General features: G+C 38.8%; 1 protein-coding gene across 1 annotated transcript in view; it reads right to left on the bottom strand.

Moving 5' to 3' along the window:
* Window positions 1-8,419: 8,419 nt before the first annotated feature.
* The window catches only part of NTS (neurotensin), a 46,010-nt gene continuing 42,269 nt past the window's right edge, over window positions 8,420-12,160 (bottom strand). Inside the window, exon 4 of the mRNA XM_073556996.1 lies at window positions 8,420-8,847. Coding sequence (XP_073413097.1) covers window positions 8,698-8,847 — 150 coding nt within the window. The 3' untranslated portion in view covers window positions 8,420-8,697. The remainder of the gene's footprint in view (window positions 8,848-12,160) is intronic.

Genomic DNA, 12,160 nt, shown 5'->3' with positions numbered 1-12,160 from the left:
GAGACCGCAGCCACTCAGTCACCTCCGCTGGATCCGTAAAAAAAAAAGAGGTGCCCCCATGTACAACCCGGAGCCGGGCCGGATAAATCATTGGGTATAAAACATTTCTCTCTTTGAGCCACTTCTTTACATCAATGATTTGTGCCCTCTGTTTCTGAAGTTCCATGGAAAAGTCCGGGAAAATTGAGATCCGGCATTGTTGAACTTGATGGGGCCTTTTTGCCGTGCAAGGCGCAGAATAGTGTCTCTGTCTTTACAGTTGAGGAGACGTGCCAGGAAAGGTCTAGGTGGGGCTCCCGGAGGAAGGGGTTTTGTAGGGACCCTGTGAGCCCTTTCAACGGCAAACATTGGAGAGAATTCACCTCCCAAAGAAGCCTTAAGCCAACCTTCCAGAAATTGCTCAGGATATTGACCTTCTGAGCATTCCGGAAGACCAATGACACGAATATTGTTCCGACGCATTCTATTCTCCAGGTTGTCCGCTTTCTGCCTCCAGGCGTTCACAGAACCTGCTGCTTCCGTTAACTTGGCCTCCATAGGCGCGATGGTGTCCTCCACCTGGGACACTCTTGACTCCACTTCTGTAATGCGTCCCCTCATAGTTTGCATATCCAGTCGAAGTCGTCCCACCTCAGTATATACGTCCTCTATTTTCTCAGTCAGGGATGTCCTAGTCAATGAGATGGCCTTCATCAACTGTTCAGACGCCTGTTTGAGGGTCAGTTCTACCTGCTCAGATTCTTCTTCTCCCCCAGATGGACGATTTTTACGCTGAGCTTGAGAGGGATTGGTTCTAAGAGATCGTGCACTTTCAGATGGATCGGGTCTGGCATATTCTTTCAACTTTTCTGCTGCTTCTGACCCCTTAGAACGATTCATGATCAGTGGCAGTATGGTACAGCAAGATAACTGGAGGTATATGCTCCGGTGGTTTCCCACGTCAGATGATAAACACAGCAGGGCTATTATTAAATGATTTCAGCCCAAGAATAATTCCCACACAGAGGAGCCACATGAGCTTATGAGGACAGCGTCCGGTGCTGAGTCAACAGGATTTCTTGCAGCGGGGAGGGGGATCCGCAGCACCCACAGAGACAGCAGCAGTGAAGGGAGTCCACAAGCTCCCACAGTAAATGGCGCCAATGGGTATAGTGAGTATAACAGTAGGGGGAGAAAACGCAGGGCCCAATCTTTCAGGGCACTCACCGTGCGTCCCCTCTAGTCCTCAGAATGGATGTTCACTACCCGGGTGGCGTTACAGCTGTTAAGGTTGACGCCACAGCTCTCACTGCCAGAGCGCGCGTCTAAGATGGCCGCCGCCTCGTGCAGGCCCCACCATCCGTCCTGGCCTCCCCAGCAGTTAGCTCACCAGAGCCGCTCCGTGTACTCCCATGGGAGTCCAGGGGGGTCCCGATATCCAGGGGTCCAAGTACCGCCAGGTATATTGCAGTGATAAGGTCTTAGTTGCTGGATAAGGGCAGGATTCTTGGGAGCTCTCCCAACATGTGTCCTCTCTCTTCAGCTACATAGCCATGCCCCCCCTTAATTACATATTTTGATGATTTAGATGGAAACCCTGATGTAAATGTTAGCGCTGAGCACAAGATAAGTGTGAACCAAGCCTTGAAAGTTATCCAAAATGTCAGGTATCCAAAAAATGGTACCAATAAAAGATTCAACTTAATCCACAAAACTTAAGTCCCAATTTAGGTCTGTCATCTGTTAATGGAAACATAGAGGTGAGTCCACATTTTAGGTAGCTTAAAATATCTGGAAAAGCGCCCATGCAAAATAAAAATAGACACCTTTGACCTCCTTAATCCAAATGCCCCCTTCCCTTCTGAGCACCTCAGTGTGCCTAAACCATAGTTAGCATCCATGTGTTTGGCATTATTGTAGCTGGGAGAGTCCATTTCACAATTTACAGAGAGCATTTTTCCAGAAGCACAAGCTGGGCACAATGTATATTCCATTACATAGGCAAACTAGCAGTTTTCATTAATTACAGAAAGAGAAATTGCACAGATAACTGTGGCATCCATTTTCTATTGTTACCCTTGAAACAATTTTTGAATTTTTCACTAAAGCAATATTTTTGTGCAACTATAGGAATGTTTGATTTCACAGCTCAATTTCATAACATTCTAAAAATCACCTGTGAAATAAAATAACTAAACCCCTATATATAGTTGTGCTCAAATGTTTACATACCCATGCAGAATTTTTGCTTTCTTGGCCTTTTTTCATAGAATATGAATGATAACACCAAAACTGTTCCTTCACTCATGGTTAGTGGTTGGGTGAAGGAATATATTGTCAAACTACTGAGTGGTGTGTGCAGCAACTAACAGAATGATTTTTAACAGGAAAAAATGCAAAGTAGTACATCTGGGCAATAAAAATGAAAAACGCAGATACAGAAAGGGAGGAATAGGACTAAGCAACAGCACATGTGAAAAAGACTTGGGTATACTAATAGATCACAAACTGAACATGAGTCAACAGTGTGATGCAGCAGCAAAAAAGGCAAATGCAATTTTGGAATGTATTAACAGAAGCATACAGTTTAGATCATGTGAAGTCATTATACCTCTCTACTCCTCTTTGGTAATACCTCATCTGGAATACTGTGTTCAGTTTTGGGCACCACATTTTAAAAAAGACATCAACAAACTGGAGCAAATTCAGAGAAGAGTGACCAGAATGGTGACTAGTCTGCAATCAGTGTCTTATGAGGAACGGTTACAGGGTTTGAGAATGTTTAGCTTGCAAAAAAGAAGACTGAGAGGAGACTTAATAGCTGTCTACAAACAACTCAAGGGCTGTCACAGTGTAGAGGGATCATCATTATTCTCATTTGCACACGGAAAGGCTAGAAGCAATGGGATGAAACTGAATGGGAGGAGATTCAGATCTGATATCAGAAAAAACTTTTTGACAGTTAGGGTGATCAATGAGTGGAACAGGCTGCCAAGAGAGGTGGTGAGTTCTGCTTCAATGAAAGTCTTCAAACAGAGGCTAGACAGACATCTGTCTGGGATGACATAGTGAACCCTGCTTTGAGCAGAGGGTTGGACAAGAAAACCCAAGAGGTTACTTCCAGGAGGTTTTCTCTTTTTACATCATAATGGCAACCCAAAACATCCAAATGACCCTGATCAAAAGTTTACATACCCTGGTGATTTTGGCTTGATAACATGCACAGAATTTGACACAAATGGGTTTGAATGACTACTAAATGTAACATCCTCACCTGTGACCTGTGACAAATGCCAGGAAAAATATTCGGGATGCAAAGAAATACCCACAAATAACATCAGCTGAAATACTGGACTCTCTGAAAATTAGCGGTGTGGCTGTTTCAAGATGCACAATAAGGAGGCTGCATGGTCTGGTCAAGTCACCAAAAGAAAGCCATTACTGTGCAAATGCCACAAAGTATTTCACCTACAATACGCAAAACAGCACAAAGACAAGCCTCAAAACTTCTGGAACAAGGTAATTTGGATTGATGAGACCAAAATTAAACTTTTTGTCCATAAACGTTACATTTGTATAGAGGTCAACAAGGCCTATAATGAAAGGAACACCTTTCCTACTGAAAAGCATGGTGGTAGATGGCTGATGTTTTGCGAATGTGTGAGCTACAAAGGCACAGGAAACTTGATCAAACTTGAAGGAAAGAAGAATGCAGCACTTTATCAGCAAATACTGGAGGCAAATTTGCAATCATCAGCCTGGAAGCTGTGCATGGGATGTACTTGGATATTCCAACATGACAACGATCCAAAACACAAGGCCAAGTCAACCTGTCATTGGCTACAGCAGAACAAAGTGAAGATTCTGGAGTGACAATCTCAGTCTCCTGACATCAATATCATTGAGCCACTCAGGAGAGATCTAAAGCACGCAGTTCCTGCTAGACAGCCCAGAAATTCACAGGAACTGGAGGCTTTTTGCCAAGAAGAGTAGGCAGCTTTACCATCTGAGAAAGCAAAGAACCTCATCAACAACTACCACAAAATACTTCAAGCTGTCATTGATGTTAGAGGGGGCAATATACGGTATTAAGAAATGGAGTATGTGTACTTTTGATCATGGTCATTTGGCTTTTTTCTGGCGACTCGACCATGCAGCCCATTTTTCTTCAAGTGACTCCTTTTTGTGCATTTTGAAACAGCCACATCGCTAGTTTTCAGAGCTCAGTATTTCAGCTGATGTTATTTGTGGGTATTTCTTTGCATCCCGAACAATTTTCCTGGCATTTGTCACAGGTGACGATGTTACCTTTGGTAACCATTCAAACCCATTTGTGTCAACTTTAGTGCATGTCATCAGGCCAAAATCACCAGGGTATATAAACGTTTGATCAGGGTCATTTGGATGTTTTGGGTTGTCATTATGATTTAAAAGAGAAAACACAGTAGTTTGACAATAAATGGCTTCACCCAACCACAAACCATGAGTGGAGAAAAAGTTTTGGTGTTATCATTCATATTGTCTGAAAAAAGGCCAAGAAAGCAAAAATTCTGCAGGGGTATGTAAACTTTTTAGCACAACTGTAACTAGCATAAGGTGTGCTCCGTCCAAAATGGTGTCACTTGTAGGGGGGTTCTGCCTTTTTGGTACTTCAGGGGATTTCCAATTATAAATTTGCACAGTCCAATAATGTAAAATTCTGTGAAGCACCCAGTGGTTCAAAATGGCTATCACAACCACATATGAATTCCTTCAGGAGTGCAGTTTCCAAGATATTGTCCTTTGTGGGGGTTTCTGCTCTTTCAACACTCTGGGTGATCTGCACAAGACATGGTGTCCACAATCTAATTAAGCCAAATTTTCACTTTAAAACTAAAATAGTGCTTTTTTTCCCTTTCAATGCTTGTTACAGTTTCTGATCACATATGGGGTATCAATGTACTCAGAAGAAATTGAGTAACATGTCATGTGGGCCACTTTCTTCTTTTACCCTTTGGGAAATGAAAAAATTGGTAGTAAAGCGACATTTTAGTAAATTTCTTCTAATTTGTATTAATATGATAAGGGATACAGTTTTTAAAATGGGGTCTTGCTTGCAGGTTTTTTGACATACAGGACCCTCAAAGTTGCTTCAAAAGTTAAGTGGTCTATAAAAAACAATATTTTGTAACTTTTTGTCCGGGATCAAATTTATTCCTGATCTAGGCCATTGTAGCAGGAGTCTGGATGTGTATTAAGGGACATTACCTCTAAGTCCACTATGTTTATTCTCTGGTACCTTCCACTGTAAATCTAAGACAAATGGCATCAAGGAGTTGTATGTTTAGTATTTTAATGTAAGTCTAAAAGGTGATTTCTTGACTTTCTGATGAGTATTTTTAACTCCATTTCATGATCTTGTTGATTATTATTTTTTATACTGAGTCTATAAGATGCATACAGTATACTGCTCAAAAAAATAAAGGGAACACTTAAACAACAAAATGTGCTAGGATGTGTTCCAGTATATTTGCATTTTGTGATAATTAACAATGATCATATTTCTTGCCAGTATTTCTTTTTTCATCCCTCTACAAGAAAGATGCATGCCTACATTAAAAAAAATTACATCAGAATGTCGCAGTAGAGCATACTCAAAATTAAGTTGTGTACGATTACAAAAAAATAGTGTTCACTTAGGTTACATTCTCAAAATAAGCTTTTGTGAGTTTTCGATGCTGCAGAATTTCTGCACCATTTCTGTACCTATTATTCAAATTAGGCTACTTGCGTTTTTTCATTGCATTTTTGTGTGCCTTTTTAACATGTGTTTTTATCGTGGTTTTGGATCTGCGGTTTTTGTTTCTTTTTGATATGTCATGCTTTAAATAAATCTGCTTTGTGTTTGATACTTCATGGTATTTGAGTTTGACAAAACTGTATTGACATACTTAAGTGTGGATCTGTGGTGTGTTTTCACACAGGAAATGCACTAAAACCGCATGTGCATTTTTTACCTGTGGATCTAACGCAAGTCTATGGGAATATTCTGCACAGAAAACTCAGCGGACCTGCAAGAGAAATTGACATGCTGCAGATTTGAAACACACCACAGGTCACTTTACCTTGAGTTTAAAAGAAGCACAGTGAGCATTAGATTTCTATAAATCCCATCCACTGCATTTTTGCAAAAATACACAGTGCCAACAACTTAGCAAAAACTCATAGTGGGAATGCAGCCTTAGGATGGGATCACAATACCGTGTGTGATGCGCGAAACTCGCACGAGTCTCTCGCATCAACACCTGACGCTGCGGCTGGCATGCAGGACCACAGCTGCAGCTGCATACAAATACACAGCTCAGCTCCTGAGTGCTGGCGGCAGCACCGGGTGTTGATGTGAGAGACTCTTGCAAGTTTCTCACAACATATATGGTAGTGTGATCCCTGCCTTAGGGTTAGAAACAGAGCCACTTCTAACCTTGTTTTTTTGGATAATGTTGTATTCACTTAAATTAAGGGAAGCTGGAACACCAACTAAAAAATGTACACATAGCATTGTTTCAAAGTATTTTTTTCTAATCCCAATATCCTAAAAATCCTTGCTTATAGTTCTGGCAAAATTCAAACTGCTTTTTTAAATCTTATGAATATTGTGTTTTTGGGAAAGAAAGCACAGAGATAACAAAAGAGTAAAAAAATTAAAAGCTTAAATATATGCCCATACCTTTTATTGTCAATTTAGATGAGAAGTACACACATGGTCAAAATTGTTGGTACCCCTCGTTTAATGACAGAAAAATCCACAATGGTCACAGAAATAATTTGAATCTGACAAAAGTAATAAACCAAAAATCTATGAAAATGAACAAATGAAAGTCAAACATTGCTTTTAAACCATGCTTCCACCGAATTTTTAAAAAAATGAAACTCATGAAATAGGCCTGGACAGAAATGATGGTACCCTTGAAAGTAATGTGACAAAAGGGACATGTTAAATCAAGATCTTTCCACTAATTAGCATCACCGGTGTCTACAATCTTGGAATAAGTGAGTGGGCCTGTATAGAGGGCTACAAATACTCACTGTGCTGTTTGGTAACATGGACCAGAGGAAGCGAAAGAAAGAGTTGTCTCAGGAGATAAGAAAGAAAATTATAGACAAACATGTTAAAGGTAAATGATATAAGACCATCTCCAAGCATCTTGATGTTCCTGTGACTACAGTTGCACATATTATTCAGACATGTAAGCTCCATGGGACTGTAGCCAACCTCCCTGGACGTGGCCGCAGGAGGAAAATTGATGACAAATCAAAGAGATGGATAAAGTGAATGGTAACAAAAGAGCCCAGAAAAACTTCTAAACAGATTAAAGGTGAACTTCAATCTCAAGGAACATCAGTGTCAGATCGCACCAACTGTCATTGCTTGAGCCAAAGTGGGCTTCATGGGAGACGACCAAGGAGGACACCATTGTTGAAAAAAAATTATAAAAAAGCCAGGCTGGAATTTGCCAAACTACATGTTGACAAGCCGCAAAGCTTTTGGGAGAATTTCCTATCAACAGATGAGACAAAAATTAAACTTTTTGGCAAAACACATCAGCTCTATGTTCACAGATGGAAAAATGAAGCATCAAGAAAAGAACACTGTCCCTATTGTAAAACATGGTGGAGGCACTGTTCTGTGGCTGCTTTGCTGCATCTGGCACAGGGTGTCTAGAATCTGTGCAGGGTACAATGAAATCTCAAAAATATCAAGGGATTCTAGAGAGAATTGTGCTGCCCAGTGTTAAAAAGCTTGGTCTCAGTTGCAGGTCATGGGTCGTTCAACAAGATAATGACCCAAAACACACAGCTAAAAACAACCAAGAATGGCTAAGAGGAAAACATTGGACTATTCTGAAGTGGCCTTCTATGAGTCCTGACCTAATTCCTATTGAGCATCTTTGGAAAGAGCTGAAACATGCCGTCTGGAAAAGGCAACCTTCAAACAAGAGACAACTGGAGCAGTTTGCTCTTGAGGAGTGAGTCAAAATACCTGTCGAGAGGTGCAGAAGTCTCATTGACAGTTACAGGAATCATTTAATTGCAGTGATTGCCACAAAAGGTTGTGCAAAAAAAAAAAAATAAGTTAAGGGTGCCATCATTTCTGTCCAGGCCTATTTCATGAGATTTAGTTTTTTAATTCTGTGGAAGCATGGTTGAAATGCAATGTCAGACTTTCATTTGTTCATTTCATAGATTTTTTATTTATTATTACTTTTATCAGATTCAAGCCATTTCTGTCACCATTGAGGGGTTCTCTGTCATTAAACAAGGGGTACCAACAATTTTGACCACGTGTGTATTACTTGCAGCAGACTACCTTTTTACTTTTTCATTTACCTTTGATGCATCTGATTATCATGCCTGATCACTCTTAAATGTCTTTTCCTAAGAATAAATCTCAGTAGCCCAATTTCGTGACCACCCTTTAATGCCAATATTGCTTCCGATTCAATGTATTAACACGATGCAGATAAATGGTATTTATTTTTAAAATGTAAAAGTGCAAATAATAGTGTATTTATAAAAGTCACATTTAACAAACTACTTGAATAAAAACACTTTTTACTTTATATTAATGACAATCGTTCTCCAATTTATTTATGGCACAAATAGAACTTTAATTGTAAGTAAAATAACCATAAATCACATTTACTTATAAATTAAACAAATTTGAATGATATTAAATTGTTAGTAATAAGACCCCCTTTTCAGTATGTAGGGTCTTCTAGCTTTGCCTACAATGGCTTGTCTTTTGAAAATATAAGGGCTTTTCCTCTTTACGATATCTTCACTTTCACTGTTTGAACTGCTGGGTTCAAGATAATCCCGTTGAATTAGCTGAAAAAAAACAAAATTGCAGAGATCTCATTAAATTGACAAATCAGAAACCTAGTTTGTCTGATGCATTACATTGCAAGTGATGTGGTTGTCACGAAGTATGGTATAGCGTACAAAGAATCTTATAATTGGAGCTAGTACCATGAGGATATTTACTTTAGATTTCTTATATCATCAATATATTCTTAAAATGGAAAATAACAATTTTTAGACAGCATCTGGGATAGTTTTATATTTTACCTGGCGCGTAGTCTAAAACCTTGCTGTATCTTCCTGATTCTTTTTAGAGAATTATCACACTATTCCCATGCCAACTAGCATCACTAAATAAATTGATGCTCAGTTTTTATGAGTTCCGACAAGTTGATTAAATGTCTTTGCATTGCATGTATATCCTTAAAAGGGTGGTCAGGGCATATGATATTGATGAGCTATCCTTAGGGTCATCAATATCAGCTCAGTGGCGGTCCAACACCTGGCATCCCCATTGAGAAGCTGTTATTAGCTCCTGGGGCATCCAGCCATAAATATGTAAGAGATGAACAGCACTTCATCCAATGATGAGAATAGTGATCAGCTCCTCTTTTCTCTATGCATTGATCTACGCTGTGCTGTCCATCTCTATACATCCAGCCACCAGTAGCGCTAATAATATCAGATGAGTGGGGTGACATGTGTCGGACCACCATTGATCTGATATTGATGACCTATCCTTCAGATAAGATTATTTTTCGGTTTAATTTCTATCCTGAGGATAGGTCATCAATATTTCATGTCCAGAAAATCATTTTAATCACTAAAACCAATTATTACGTATAATGTATAAATATAAAGTTATTTTCTTATGGAAACAATGGGTAAAGTTTATTTAATGAGTGATTATTATTATTCAAATTTATTTATCATCTAGCTGCAGTTGCATAATGCTAATTTGTAATATGCCTTATTTTGGCATCGCTATTGCAACCAGTTTATTATTATGTTTCCTTATAATATTGTAGCCAAGTAGTAGGATTTGCTGATGAATGACATTTAAAACATCAATGGGCTCAATGTAACCTAGTTGGGAATCAGGGAATATAGATGAAGGGAAATGTGAGAAGAATATTAGAATTAAAGTGTGCATTTTTAGTTCAGTAATACTGTAAGTAAAATTCTAAAGTTTGGAGTAGTAAAATACTTGTCTGGGTCTAGTTATATAAGGCCATATATGGAAGATTACAAAACCAAGTGTTAAAAAACCAAAAACTAGAAGACACTTCGTACTTACAGACCACATCAATGTGTAAACTTATTTTTGCTCCATATAGTGCAAAATTGTCTCTTCCGAGAGGAAGAGGTCTAGAATTCTAGTGCCACCCAGAGGAAGTAGCAATCCTAAAAGCCATTATCTACCCTTTAATGAGCCTGACGAGGGGTAGTACCACAGTGTCGGCAAATTGAGATTTTGTTTTTGACGTTTGACGTTTGACAAGGCTCTTTAAAGGGTCGACTTTGACTTTTAGGATTGCTACTTCCTCTAGGTGGCATTAGAGTTCCAGTCCTCTTCCTCTCTGAAGAGATAATTTGCATGTTTCCCAAAGGAGCATTGCGGCTTTTAGTCTTCTCATCTCGGCATGCTTAGTGTGTCATTCTCTGCAAGGAGAAATGATACTTCTTGCTCCACATAGTAAATTAGTATTCAAAAAGCATTTTTTTTATATATATAAAACATCAGTTTTATTGGAGACTATCACACATATACAATTGGAATTGTCAAATTGGATACAGGAAAATTAGCTTTACTCAACAAAAAAAGTGTTCAACCTACACAGCTTCTCGGGAGCACACTTAGTAATTACAGTAACAAAATCAAGCCAAATACTTATGTCAAACAATGGTGAAAATAGTTTTGGAGACAAAAGGGCAGCTTGCTCTACTACTTGAGTCTCAGAGATATACTCTTTGCAGACTATATTAAATTATTAATTAAATATACTAAATTAAGCAACTAATTTTTGGAAACAAGAAAATACTCTCTGTAATATAGTACTGCACTACAGAACACAATATCATCTCCAGATAAAGCATTTGCTATAGCACTCTCCCATAATGGTCTGTAATTTGTGTTCTCTTGAAACAAAGCCACTTTTCTTCTTTCACGCTTTCTCCCTTCTCATCTTTCATATCTGCTGTTCAGTAAACCACTTTTCTCAGTTGCTGTCTGCTATTTTAGACTGAGTGCCCTCTACTCCCTTAGAACCCAAAGGGCATGTTTGCCAAGAAGAACTCTGCCAAAAATCATTATTTATAAACAGAAGACAAATACTGAGTCATATTCCATGGATACTCAGTAGGCTCTTAGATCTGGTCATAAGAATGATCACACTAGATATGCTAATTTCCTTTGACATTTGCAAGCTAATATAATAAAAAATAGGACACCTGTTTTTTTTTAAATTAGGAAGACGAGAGAAACTTGTAAAACTTAGTAACTGTAGGTCATAAGACACAGTAGATGAGCAGCTCTGTAGCATATTTATGGTTTTCTTCTAAAGGCAAGGATGATTTATGGAGAATTCAGACCATGCAAACTCCAAAAGATGTAATAGTAAGTCTAGAAAAGAGCTAAGTAAGTGTCTATGCAGTGATGTGTGAATTAATGAAAGCACTCATGGCAACCTGTCCCTCAAAGTCTGTGGTTCATTTGGCATGGAATACATGATGCATTCATTAAATATGTTAGTAGTTTTGGGGTTGTATCTTGCACCTGTAACCCCAGAAGTCTGGAGCCTGCTTCCTTCACTTCATGGAAAAATATTTCTCTTTGTTGTCAGGTCTCCTTTCCTGCACTTACTCAGTCTCAATTGTTCTGGGATTCCTTGTACCATCCTCAACAGTGAAATATAGTTGCAACAGGAATTTTTGTTTATATCGAGGATGTCAAAGATAAGACCAGAAAGTACAGATCACCAGCAACCGGTTAATCACCAAAACAGGACCTCCAGAGATAGATTAAGGTGAGTATACTGCTTTTTTATTATTTTAAATTGGTCTGAACCTTTTATTTAATTTCATTATTATCAAAAAACATTAAAAGGTGATGGACACATTTGACATAGAAAACATAATTTGGTGGTTCCCTTGAGTTAGCCAAAAGTTGCAGGCTACAATCTCCATTCCTTATTGTTTTTTATTCAGTCTGCAGCTTGCTCCAGTAATCTAGGATACTAGATTCTCATTCCTGGACTTATTTCCCCATTTAAAGTTTCTGAGAAAACTCCTCTCTATTGTACGAACACTGATGCTGAGGAGTGCGTGATTCCAACTGTCC

This window comes from Dendrobates tinctorius, unplaced genomic scaffold, assembly GCF_039654945.1.
Source record: "Dendrobates tinctorius isolate UK_male_01 unplaced genomic scaffold, ASM3965494v1 ptg000241l, whole genome shotgun sequence".
Classification (NCBI taxonomy): domain Eukaryota; kingdom Metazoa; phylum Chordata; class Amphibia; order Anura; family Dendrobatidae; genus Dendrobates; species Dendrobates tinctorius.
The sequence above is the reverse complement of the archived record's forward strand: the minus strand, read 5'-3'. Positions and strand labels throughout refer to the sequence as shown.